Source organism: Asparagus officinalis, chromosome 4, assembly GCF_001876935.1.
Source record: "Asparagus officinalis chromosome 4, Aspof.V1, whole genome shotgun sequence".
Classification (NCBI taxonomy): domain Eukaryota; kingdom Viridiplantae; phylum Streptophyta; class Magnoliopsida; order Asparagales; family Asparagaceae; genus Asparagus; species Asparagus officinalis.
Window position 1 is genome coordinate 2,907,032 of NC_033797.1, and position 13,417 is coordinate 2,920,448.

The 13,417-nt window shown below is 38.0% G+C and overlaps 1 protein-coding gene across 1 annotated transcript in view; it reads left to right on the forward strand.

The window, feature by feature from the left end:
• LOC109836232 (nuclear pore complex protein NUP62) overlaps positions 1-12,441 on the forward strand; it is a 15,263-nt gene extending 2,822 nt beyond the window's left edge. The window contains exons 3-11 of the mRNA XM_020404100.1: positions 3,414-3,548; positions 5,819-5,909; positions 6,074-6,152; positions 6,354-6,476; positions 7,430-7,507; positions 8,574-8,677; positions 10,098-10,185; positions 10,284-10,382; positions 12,026-12,441. Of these exons, the coding sequence (XP_020259689.1) occupies positions 3,414-3,548; positions 5,819-5,909; positions 6,074-6,152; positions 6,354-6,476; positions 7,430-7,507; positions 8,574-8,677; positions 10,098-10,185; positions 10,284-10,382; positions 12,026-12,118 (890 nt within the window). The 3' untranslated portion in view covers positions 12,119-12,441. The remainder of the gene's footprint in view (positions 1-3,413; positions 3,549-5,818; positions 5,910-6,073; positions 6,153-6,353; positions 6,477-7,429; positions 7,508-8,573; positions 8,678-10,097; positions 10,186-10,283; positions 10,383-12,025) is intronic.

Genomic DNA, 13,417 nt, shown 5'->3' on the forward strand with positions numbered 1-13,417 from the left:
TCGCCTGCATCTGCCACGAGCTCGCCTCCCGCGTCGAGGTCGTCTGAAGCTCGTTGCTGACAAGTTTGGGTCTACATCATTTTCCAACAATCTTCTACTTGGAGACCAAACCGCCGTCAGCAAGCTCTCTTAACAAGCATCTTCTCATCGTGTGGCTCCGCCTTCATCACCTATGCATGAAGGCTAACTGAAGTTGCGCACAACTTCAGTTTCTGAATGGTGACTGCTTTAGTCAACATCTGCAGGATTTTTGCTCCCCAAAATCTTCTCTAACTGTAACTTTCCGTCCTCAATCATCGAGCGTATGAAGTGGTAACGTAACTCGATGTGCTTCGTTCTAGCATGAAATACTAGGTTCTTAGTAAGGTGTATAGCACTCTGGCTATCATAATAAAGAACTTTGTTCCCCCGTTTCAGACCCAACTCTTCCAGGCACCCGATTAACCAAATCATTTATAGTATGTGTATATATTATGGCCTTTATGTATGTATGCATGGGTGTGCGCATGCACACCTGTGCATGTGTGTATATGAAGAGACAGAAATTTTCAACTATACTGGCATAAAATAAGTCAATTTTCTTTTCTACTATATTTATTGGTAAACAAATTTTCAACTATACTAATAAAGGGCAGGATTATGAAAGCCTACCTCTTTCAACGGACAATTCTTCTTCTTTGCTATTAAAATTTACCAATGATGCTCTTTTCCTACTGCATTGAAGAATTTCAAGATTTTTTTTTGGCACGAGGGAACAATTTTATAGGATTTGGAAAACTATGTGATTATTTTTAACATAAAAAATCACGGTCATAACTCGTGCAAAGAAAAAACTTGAAGAGAAGGAGGAGTCTACCCTATAAGACGACACGGTGATCAGGAGAGAAAAGAGTATTAGAAATATTTCTTCAAGATACGCTATTAATGGCCAGTCATCTTTGAGATCCAACGGCCAAGATGGACAAATTTTCAATATATACCTTATTAGGAATTTATTTTTTAAAAACAACTCATTTGAAAGTTACTTGTCATTTTCGACTCAAATTCAGCCACCTGGCTAAAACTAGGTCGAAAATAGCAAATTAAGTTTAAAAACTATGAGATTTAAAATCCTGTGAAGTTTAGTGACTGATTAAGTGATTAACCATGCTAATAAAAAAATTGCCAAACTTCCCGGGAGTTAAAATCATGTGAAGTTTGGCCGCAACTTTATGGGATTTCAACTTTCGTAAAAGCTGTAGGATGCCACTACCAAAGAACTCACGAGCTCTCTGCCAAAGGAGCCTACAACTTCACGGGATTTCAAATACCGTGAAGTTGCAGGTCATGCATAAACATGCACATAATCCAAGCGCATGTTCCAACTAATCCAAGCGCATGTTCCATCTAATTCAAAACATATTGTATATAATGAAAATTCCATCTCATTCACAACAATATACATGAAAATCCAACCATAAACATCAAATTTGCGGCATATATACCGAATTACAACAATATACATAAAATTCAACCATAAATCAAAACAATACTCACGAAAAATCATATATATAAATAAAAATCGATCTACGCAAGCAACAAATTTGAACAATCTAACCATATATATTCTTGAAATTCATAATTCATACTATAAATTCCACATACATCCTAAAAATCCTCTCTTCCTTCTCTTACCCCCTTCCTCTGTCCGTGCTGATGAGCCTCGATGATCATGAGCTCTCTGGTAGTTGCACCCTGCAACTTCACATGATATCAACTCTCGTGAAGTTTGGTGGATTTTTGCTTAGCTTGGCTAATCAATCGCTAAACTTCACGGGATTTTAAATACTGTGAAGCTTTCGTACCATTAAAGTGGGTGGAAAATGACAAATAAATTTCTAATGAGTTATTTTTTTAAAAATAAATTTTTAATAGTGCCTATTTTGGAAATTTGTCTGCACCGAGATCGATCGAACAAGTTTTAACACAGCGCCTCCCCCTCACTCAAAACCCGGGAGAATCTAAAAAGGATTCATATACCGCACCTCAGCGGTGACGGGATCCCGCTGGCGTGGGGCCAACGTTTCTCACCGCGTTTCTCCGGGCCATTAATAGCGGTCAACGAAATTAAAAATTTAACAGCCCAGCCCATGTAATACGGGCTCAATCGAGCCCATAACGCAGGCCCTTTAGACGGAACACGCGCCGTGCACGTGAGGCTAGGGTTTTGCCTGGAAGGCGAAAGTTTTTGGGGAAATTTTGAGAAGCCCTCTCAAGAACCCTTTCAGGCTTAGAGAGATGGCATCGGGATTCTCATTCGGGGCGCCGTCGGGATCGTCGTCGTCAACCTCGGCGGCTTCAACCTCAGCGGCTTCAACTCAGTCGCAGGCCGCAGGCTTCTCCTTCTCTCAGACGCCCCTCTTCGTCATCCCCCAGCAGCATGTCTCCTCACCATCTCCTTCGCCTCTATTCTCGTACGTCATGCGTCGGCTTTTTCTTTTGGCGTCGAAGCCTTTATCTCGCGTTCGCTCCGAGCTCATCCCCGCCGGCCTCTCTTTCGGATCCGCCGCGCTCCTGCCTCTCTCTTCCTCCCTCTCTTCACCTCACATCATCGTCAATCGTCAAACCCTAGCGCCTTCTCCTTCTCCTTTCTTCTCCTTTCCTGTTGTTCTTCTCCATCCGCCACGCGCGCACGCCGCCGCCGCCGCCGCCGCCGCCGCATCTCCCAGCAGCAGCCCATCTTTCACCTCCGCTTTTCGTTCCTCTCCGCTCTTCTACTTCCTCCTCCGCCGCTTCAATCCCTAGCTTTGGACGCAGCGGCTCCTTCTCCCTCTTGCTTGCTTTCGGAATCACGGCGCCCGCCGCGCCGCACCTCTCCTCCCCCCCAGCTCTTTCGTGCTGCTGCTTCTCTTCCTCCTCCTCCTCTGCAGCCGCCTCCCCTCCGTCTTCCAACCTCGTCACCGTTCGGTGTTGCTCCTCCTCCTTCTTCAGCCTCAACCCCCTCCTTCCTCAACCTCCCCTCACCGCTTCGCCACCGCAGCTTCTTTCAGCGGCGCCCGCACGTCTTTCCCTCCTTTTCCCTCCATCGCGTCTCTTCTTCTTCAGTCACCCCTTCTTTCTCTTTCTCTTTTGCAACCACCGCCACACCGCCACACCTCGTTGTTCTTCCTGTACCCTTCGACTAACGCGCGGCGACAACAACGGCCCCACGACAACAGCCAAGCAGCAACCTCTTTGGCCCCTTCCTCCTTTCAGTCTCTCAGCCTGCGTTCATTTCGCCAATGCGGCTGACACCCCCATCCTCATCCAAAAACCCCTTCATCCCATTCACCCTCCCTGCAGCTCCTTCTACTGCTTTCCGCCACGACCCCTTCTCCCCCTTCTGCGGCCACCCTTCTCTTTCTTTACTTCTGCTCCGCCCTCAACGACACCAGCTGCTGCGCCTGCTGCCGCTGTTCGCCGTACATTCAACACCACTAGCTCACCTGCACTCGCTCCTCGCGTTTTCATTTGCAGGTCCGCGTCTGCTCCGGCGGCCACCACCACTTCATCAGCTTCTCCTTTGTTTGGTAAGCCCTCTCAGTGATATACATGTTATCATCTCCGATGTTAAATTCCGGTGCACAATTTCATGGCGGATGTTGGCATCCCTACTACTTCATTAGTCATGAGCATCGGGTGCCCTAACAACGCAGTTGAATCGTTTCGCTGCCCCCAACATCTAAATTTGACCGCAGTTTATTGTTACTGTCAAGCATCTTGTTCTGGTATATGCTATGGAACTATACTCATGTGTGCAGACCCCTAAAGCCTTTCAGTTTTGATTCAATCTGTCGAACCGTGCTATTGTTCTTCTTTATATTAGCGCTTTATAGCTAGTTGTCTGAGTTTACATAGTTCTTCTACCGATTCAAACTCTGCCAGGTGCATAACTTTGATATGCTGCCAAAGCACGTTTATCTTTGTCAGATATTTAGTTTTCAATCATGATACCCTTATCATTGCACTATGGAAAAAGCTAAGTATTTCCATGGATCCAATTATCTTAACGAAGACAACATTAACATCAGAAACATGTGATAGTGTTAGAAGTACCATTTCAAACATATCTTTAGAATGCTAAGAAGGTGATCTGTATGCCCATAACATGCTTTAGCAGGACCTTGTGACTTTCCAATGAGCTATGGCTGATATATTACTTGAAAGTAGTTGGTGATATGAACATTGCAGTTACTTCTCTGTATCGATGGAAATAGATTTCATGAAAAACTTGGTTTATACCAAGTTATCAAGAGAAATAAAATGCAGTCATTTAGCCGAGTTACATAATTATTTTTTAGTGACGTAGAAAATAGGCTGTGATATGAAGTGAACAAGACTTGCCTTGAAAAGCTTCAGGTTTTCTGATTCCTTGTCCTCCCCTTTTCATTAAATTGATTTCCTCTTACTGTCCTTGTTTTGTTAAAAAGCAATCACAAATTACTCATTCTATAAAGATGGTTTAATGTCTTTGTCTTTTAGAATCTTGTTTCATATGCCTATATGTCATCATGGGTTTAGAGTTATACATCACCTGAATGCAACCTTTTATCAAACCGTGAAACATTGGAAGCTGACACATGTTACAGATGCTATATGACTACATGCACGATGTTTACAACAAACTAGGGTATGGGTAGAACATGACATTAATTATTTATAAACATAACTATGTATGGATATAAGCTCATACATATGCAGATATGACATTTATGGTCACACAGATAAATCCAATACTAAAACTTTAGTTTACTTATATGTTGTGGATACATCATTAAAGTTATACTCTGTATGTTTATATTTTTTTATTAAGAACCTGGAGAAATTATATAAATGGAATGCGTCTTCAAACCAAATACACTTGTGAACCCTATCATTCAATATTCAAAAATATTGACTTTTTAGCGTGTTTTTCATTTATTATACGTGTTTGATATGCCTAGAACATGTTGCAACTTTTAAAGCTACATCAAAATGAATAATGACTCATATCCATCAAGTATCAGGATACCACTCAACAGATACAATATTCAATAAGAGTACATCTTCTTCTTTGAAGTGCCAATGTTACATAGTTCTCAAGTGATGGACTATGGATATGCAATGCTCTTTGCTATAATTATTTGACTTAGTTCTTCTTCAAATTCTCAATTAAGATGTTTCAAGACGTTTCCAACAATCAACAGCCAGTAATGTTGCTCTTGTAAATGATTTACCTTACTGCATGAGCTTCTAAAAGCTTCAAAAATTCTGTTTGCTTTGAGGCTAACTGTATCTTCTACTCAAATCTCTAAAAGTTCATGGATTGTTTTACTGTATAGCCGCTTGGAAATGCATGCATTTGATTTATTGTTTTTTTTTTTGTGTTCAATTCATGTCAATTATGAAAATTTTGTGGAACTAATATCAAATCATGAGGCTTGTTAGTGATATATAAAAAAGCCATTACTTCTGTTCCCTCCATTTCTATTCCTTGCTTATTTCCGAGGTTTGATGTATTAATCTTACCAATATTAGTGAATGTTCATAGTGATTCTTGTCATGAAAGGTCAATGCGACCAGTTATTGGGCAGAGTCTGATATCATCTTCAGTATGCCCCTTTCTTATCCTGAAGAATATATATAGTTTTGCTTGCATCAATGACTTTCTGTTTCTAGAGTTTTTCACTCGTTTTTGTTGTCATTGATACTTGTCCATGCAACTCAACTTCTGATCTTCCTTGCCAATAGTTAGTGAAGATAAGCATGCATATGAGCCTTTTGTATTGTGAATCTTGATTTGTATGATGCTATTTTGTAGGCACTTCTGCATTGATTTCTGCAAGCACTTCAGCCTCCAGCTCAACTACAAGCCAGACATTATCTTCCACAATTGCAGCTAGCAGTAGCGGGTATTTTTCTTTGTGTTATCTTGTGGTGGATATTTAGATGAGATATATTCCTACTTGGTTGTTGTTGGATTTTCTCTCCTGAGTGAAAGAATAAAAAAAGAAAGAAATAATGAGGGAGTTATGACTATCTTCATTGTTTTTTGTTGTTTATTGAATCGTTCCAGAACATCAGCTTCCATCAGTTCAACAACATCACAGTCACCTAAGTTTCCATCAGAGATTGTTGGGAAAAATGTCGAGGAGGTAATAAGCTATAAGATATTCATTTAAAATGGATTTTGTTGGAGTCTGCTCTAGTTTTTTATTGCTTCACAAATCTACACCTGCATTAATACTATGGATCTCCATATTTAGTTTTTTTCATGCTTAAATGCTGTCATTGTGGGGTAAGTTATGAATATGGTAAGGCATCTTGGCTAACGTAATAATGTCTGTGCATGGTAGATAATAAAAGACTGGAATTCTGAGCTTCAGGAACGCACTACCAAGTTCCGGAAACATGCTGTTGCAATAGCTGAATGGGACAGGAGGATCTTGCGCAATAGAGATGTGCTTCTCAGGCTTGAGGTGTGTTTTCTACATTTTGGGGCCATGACTAATGGTGCTGCATGGTGAAGAGTTGTCCTAGTGGGATATGGACTTAATGGGGGGTACCCTCCTTTGCCACTTGATTGATACTCTATTCTCCATACTAATAATGTATCATTTGTATAAACGTTACTGCGATATATGCAATCGAGTTCGTACGCTGCTTCTTTCAAAAGCAGTCATCAATCGTTGGGAAAATTGCAATGCCTTCTGCCCCACCTATGTGTTTCATTTGACATCTGGCAATCGTAGTAAAAGACAGTTATTAAGACATATGCACATTCTTTGTCTTGGGAAATGAATTGATGTGTGTCAAGTGCCAAAGGGTGTGTAGTTACAGAGCGTTATGTGTAGTTGAAGAGATTTATATGTTGCAGTTGACCTAGAATGTTTGATGCCATTCCCCCATGTTGGGTATTACTTTCTTGGCCAGGAAATTGGCTTCAGCTTCAGGGATGATATAAAGTTATTTTGGGGTCTTCTCAATATGGAGCTGAACTATGCAGAGGATTGCATACTGATAGGAAAAGTCCCAGGGAGGATTATTTCTTGTTTTTGTCACATATATGATATATGATATGTCTTGACTATACTTATCACATCAATTTTAATCTTTAATGATTATGAAATTACATAACGAATTCAGGTGTTTCTTGTACTTTTGCTTATGAAACCACCTTACAGTTCTATTTCCTCTGTCATTTTGTTGATTTATGGGCTTGATGGGAAGAGCAGTTACCTTTTAGACTCTTCTTAGGAAGAAGACAAACATTAGGATAAAGCTGAATATTTGTTTTGTAATCTCTGCCAGGCCCACAAGACTATTTTTTACAGTGGTTTCTTATGAATAGCATTATTTTCTTACATTTTTAGTAAAGTGCCTCATCTTGGCATCATAAATTCTTATTTCAAGGTTGCCAACTTATGTGCAGGCTGAGGTGGCGAAAGTTGTCGAGACTCAAGCTTTCTTAGAGAAGCAGCTAGAATTGATTGAAACTCATCAGCAAGAGGTCGGCTCAAACTTAGTGTTATACTAAAATAACCAGTCAATTCTTTGTTGATCACTTTCCTTGTTGGGCACGCCATAACTTTATAAGTTTGTTTTTTTCTTTAGTGGATTAGAAACTGTGAATAATTCTTTTGATCTAATTTAGAGAAAAGCGCTTTAAGTAGTCCTTGGCAACTTGCTGAATATACTGGCTTCGTTTTGTGAAAAATAGATTTGTAAAATCCTTCAGTCTGTCCAGATATTTGGTTAAAGGCTTGTAAAGTTGTTTATACAATTATACCGTACCATCCTTCAGGGTCTTTTTCTTATATTAGAGCTCCAATCGAATTACAGTTTGTAGTTAAAAAAATGTGAATTTTGTCTTCATGATGTATAGTTGTATACCTTGTCTAGTGATCTGAACCTTGCCTAGTGTTTGTTAATCAAATATGCAATTAAAGGTTTCATACGCTATTGTACATGCTGTTCTAAATGAGCACAATATATGTCACATCCTGTGAACTAAATGCAAGTGATCGACTCGAGATTGGTAAAATATAAGTTGACTTACCATTATTGACAAACTTGTGGGTCAGTCTGTTTTAAATAGTAGATACTGTTTGTTTGGGTTAGTGGGTGGTCCCCCCCTTTTTTTTGGGCTGGGGGCTGGGGGGCATAAATCATATTAATGAATGCCACTTCAGTTACTTGTGAAATCCGCATTTTTTGGGTAGTTTTGAAGGGTGGAGGGGTAGGGATGATATCGTATATGTGAGAGAAAGTTGTGTATGAGTTGAGAAGAGCTTGATTGACTTCAGAGCATTCTTGCCAATTTACTTTTGCAGTGTCTTCCATTGTTGGAACTCGTAGTTTTGCTTGTTTTTGCTCCTCCTATAAGCCCCTTGATATCTTAGTATGCTAAACTATAAATGATGTTTATTTTGCAGAAATTGCAAGCTATTTTGCTTTATCACAGCTTTTGCATAATTTTTAATTTAATTTTTTGTGGTGGCATGTTTTTTTCATTAATTTTTGGGGTGGATAGGTTATGTGCTTCTTTACATGTACTTGTATTTTTACCACTTCAGGTTGACAAGGCTTTGCAAAGCATGGAAGGAGAAGCAGAGCGTGTATATGAGGATGAACGTGGGTTACTTCTTGAAGATGAGGCTGCTTTTGCAAGAGATTCAATGTCAGTACTTACCTTATAATTTACTGATCTTTGATATTTCCTATTTTACTTAATCTTTTCAACCTCCTGGGTAAAATTCGGAACAATTGATGCATGCTGAGAAAATCTTGATCTCCTTTTACTTGCTTTCCATATTTTCTCCTCTTCTTTCCTTCCTTTTTATTAATAATGAGAAGAGAAAAGAAAACTTCAAATTTCACAACTACGTGTATGGACAACTGTGACTGTAAGTTTAAACAGGTTATTTCATTATTGGATTGATGTAGACTAGTAATCTGAACCTGATAAGAAAATGGTATGCATGACCTGGAATCCATATCTGATAATTACTACCCAGTTATCACCTGATACAAAGTTGGGTTTGGTACTCTTTATTTTTGACAAGTGAAGTCAAAATAGTTGAAATATTGAAGAGAAGATGATCATGATCACGCAGTTATTTAATTTAAGATAACCAATAAAAACTATTTATTTTTATATCAACTTGTAAGACCTATTTAATGTGTTCTGCCTATCATTGCTGTTCCTAAGGATGCTTTTCCCAAAGTTTTAAAATAAAGACTCTTGGACTTATGGGTAAAGAAGTGTTTTAAGGAAATTATCTCCTTATATCACATACAATATGGGACTGAGTTTGAGTTTTTCAGATTCAAGATAAGACATACTTGAAGTCTTCCCTAAAATACAATCAGGCTTTATAAATTAGCACTGAATGTGACATGGAAGCGATCCACAAGGAAGCACCCTGTCTTTGCACATATACCTCACTATACTAGCAATGCATCATCTAGTGTGGATTTGGGTAACTTGGGTCCAATTGTGGTCTTAAATTTGAGAATAAGGTGATGGCAAAGTTGATTGCTACTACTAATTATAATCACTATTTATGTTGAGAAAGAGATTCAAGGATGTGACTTTCTGTAATTGAAGTTTTAAGGATAGTACTTAGTTCTGTGTGTTCTAATTTACAGATTCAAATAGCCTGATTGGTTTTTCCCCCTTCTATCTCATTTTGGTAACTAGTAATGCATTCTACAAATAGGAATCTCATCCAAGGTGCTTATAATCGGTTAAGAGACCTTTTAAACCACGAAGAAAAGGCCCTTTCTTCCGTTATTTGGGAATTTCTGGCTAATTTAGAAGTGTTGTTTTAGTCTGTTGTACTACAAAGTATAACAACGATAATAGGGTTGTAATAATGGGTGCCCTCATGCACTACTACTTTTTATATAAGTTTTGTGATTACATGTTTTCAAGGAAAAACTGGGAATTTTCCTTTGTTAGACAGTATTAATCGCTTCATATAATTGGCCCGTGATAATGCTGCCCCAAATCTTAATGCCAAGTGTTAGGCATTCTGTTTATATCACTTAAATCATACCCTATTTAGCTTCTTTGTGATTTTTAAAATTATTTTCAGGTATGAACAGGCTGAGTTTATTGAGAGCGAATTGCAAAAGATGGCTGAACAAATTAAATTGATTATCGAAAAAGTAAATGCAAAACAGGTACAACTATGCAAGTTTACCAAGTAAAACAGCATTTTTCTTTTTCATGCTCCGTTTATTTAATGGTTACTGCCATCCTCAAAAATTTGCTTGTTTAGGGTGGTGATCTGAGTGCAATTGATGGTATGACTCCCATTGATTTCGTTGTCCGGATATTAAATAATCAACTGAGTTCACTAATGTGGATCGATGAGAAGGTCAGCTTGGAATTGCTTTCTTTTACAGTATTTTCTATTTGCAATGTGTCTTATGGTAATTCTTTATGGATATCTCTTTTGCTAATTTCATTTCATTGTCCTCTACATTTATGAGTAAAAATGTTTAGTAAAGCTTTGTTGCAACACACAAAACAAAATAAAGTGGTCTCAGATTCTCTAATGTCTTTGGCAAGATGCAGAAAGATGATGAAATTCCTTGTCCTTGAAATTGTAGGGTTTCTGCTGTTACTTTCTTTGCTTTTTCCTATTTAAAGTCTGTTGAGTGTGGATAGCATTATCAAAGTAAAGTATTTAAAGTGGGTAGTATAAAATTTTTAAATACCATGCACCATCAGCTTAGAGGTAACCCTCAACAAAATTGAATGAGAATAAGACTCGTGTACCCTCCCCAGAAGTTTGAGATAAAGGTTTTGTTGATTTTGTTGTATTTCCCATCAGTTATGCAATGTCATTTAAGTTTGATATATGTCAACTACCATGATTCATTCGGTCTTATATATAATTTCTGGTGTTTGCTTTTATCAAATGCTTTGTTAACTCCTTGCTGTCCCCCCACCCTACCCAACACACACAATCCCCGCCAAAAAAAAAAGAAAAAAAAAGAAAAGAAAAGAAACAACACGCACAAAGAACTCTCCATTTGTTAAGTTTCCTTGCTTTTGTTTGTTCGACTTTTCTGTTAAACATATAAGTGATAGATAGAAAGTAGAAACATATAAATGGTAGATAGAAAATTATAAAAGATAAACATATAAATGGTAGATAGAAAATTATAAAAGATAGAAACATATGAAAGATGTACGTTTAAATGAAAAGTGGACATAGAAAGATTTATAAGAAAGGTAAGACAAATTGATATGAAAAGTAGACATATTATATAAAGTCAGAAAGATTTATATGTAATGTAAATAAAAATATACAAAAGTTAGATGTAAACGTAAGAAAGGTGTGAATAATATATAAATGTAAGGCAGTGAAGCATTTGTTTATTTTTTTTTTCCTTAAAAAATTTTAACACCGTGTTGCACCCTGGATTCTAGCTTTTTTGCATTTTAACCCAGTAATAACCCAGTGAAATAGTTTTTCGATCATTAAACCAAGTGTTCAGTGTTTCTAACTAAAGCATTACACCCAGGATTCTAGCTTTGCATTTTGACCCAGCAAAATAGCTTTTCAATCATTGGACCAAGTGTTTGATGTTTCTAACTAAAGGTTGTTTACTTTCTGAATGGTTTTACTGAAAGGGTTTGGCGAGTAACAAATGGAATTTGCAAACACTATTTTCCTGTAGAACATATAAGCTTAGCTTAGTGTCTTCCGAAAACTTCCTCGCATTAATTTTATCTGGCGATTGTAGACATAGGTCCAAGTTAAAAGAAACAGCCATACTCGGGGTGAATTTGCATTTATATACCTGGCAACAAGCGGATCTACATATGGGCATAATTTATCTATCAAATTGAGTCTGAACGGATTTAACTGTCTTTGTTCAGATTTTGAATCTGATTCTTCATTTCCCCCTAATGTTATGGCTGCTTCTTCCGATATGGAGTTACTCCATGTTCTGTACAAATGATGACATGTTATTTGCTGCTGCTTATTCTATTTTAATTCTCTTACAGGCCAACGAGTTCTCAACCCGTATCAAGAAATTGGCAAGTCACGGAACCGGATCTGATCATGATATGGCAGGTTCAGGATTTTGGTTAAAATAATTCAAAAAAAAAAAAAAAAACCCTTGTGATGGAAAGAAGAACATACTAGGAACTTTTTAATGCTTGAAACAGAGAGACCAGCGAAGACAGATTTAGTCTTGGAAGTCCTTTTCTAAGTTCTTCCGCCTTCAGATACTCCCCATCACGCGCTCATGCGTCAACGACAACACTGCAGATTAGTGGTTCTCGTCCTGTGTGTTTGTTTGCAATTTTCTGAGATGATACATCTCTGTTATCAGATCTAATGTCACTACTGTCTATTAAATTAGGGCCAAATTGCATTATGTTCCTCTGGGTTTAAAATTGGTACCGCGTTTCTATTATTATGTTTGTGTATTGTCAAATTTTATCATGCTGTACGCTCCCCTGGCCCCTGCACATGAATCAAACTCCCCACCGTTTCGTACCATGTGATTAGACCCGTGCTTAGCGCGTGATTTGTGCCTACCATCTTAAACATTGGAGGAGGGGACAACAACATTGGACAATTAGTTTGGTGTTTCGGAACTGAATAATAAAAATCTCATTTCAGAAAAGGGAAGCTTTGTTGCTGGCACGACCGATCAATTGGATGCCGAAGAGGAGTCGAGAGTGTTTTGGAGCTTGCTCCGTGGTAACTGCCCGAGAAAGATGCAGGCAACTTTTTGATGTTTGGATGAGGGAGAATTTGCAAAGTAGTCTGTTTTTGCTAATTATTTAGCAAAATAGACCGTTTTGCTAAATAATTAGCTAAATAGATTTTTTTTTTTTTTGGCCAACAGGCCAAAATGATGTTTATTTTGCAAAACAGCTCAGAAAACATACGGGACTAGTAGTCCCGTATGTTTTAATCACGGATTAGTGAAATTTTTTACTCAGAAAACATACGGGACTACTAGTCCCGTATGTTTTCTGAGTCACTAATCCGTGATTAAGTTGGCAGAAAACATACGGGACTAGTAGTCCCGTATGTTTTAATCACGGATTAGTGAACTCAGAAAATTTTACAAAACATTGAGATGAACTCAGAAAACATACGGTTTTAATCACGGATTAGTGAACTCAGAAAATTTTACAAAACATTGAGATGAACTCAGAAAACATACGGGGCTACTAGTCCCGTATGTTTTCCGAGTCACTAATCCGTGATTAAGTTGGTTCTAAACATACGGGACTAGTAGTCTCGTATGTTTTCTGAGTCTTGTTTTTCAAAATTAACATTTTTTTTTCTTCAAAAGATGTCTATTTTGTTAATTATTTAGCAAAACAGTTTATTTTACTAAATAATTAGCAAAAACGGACTATTTTGCAAATTTTCCC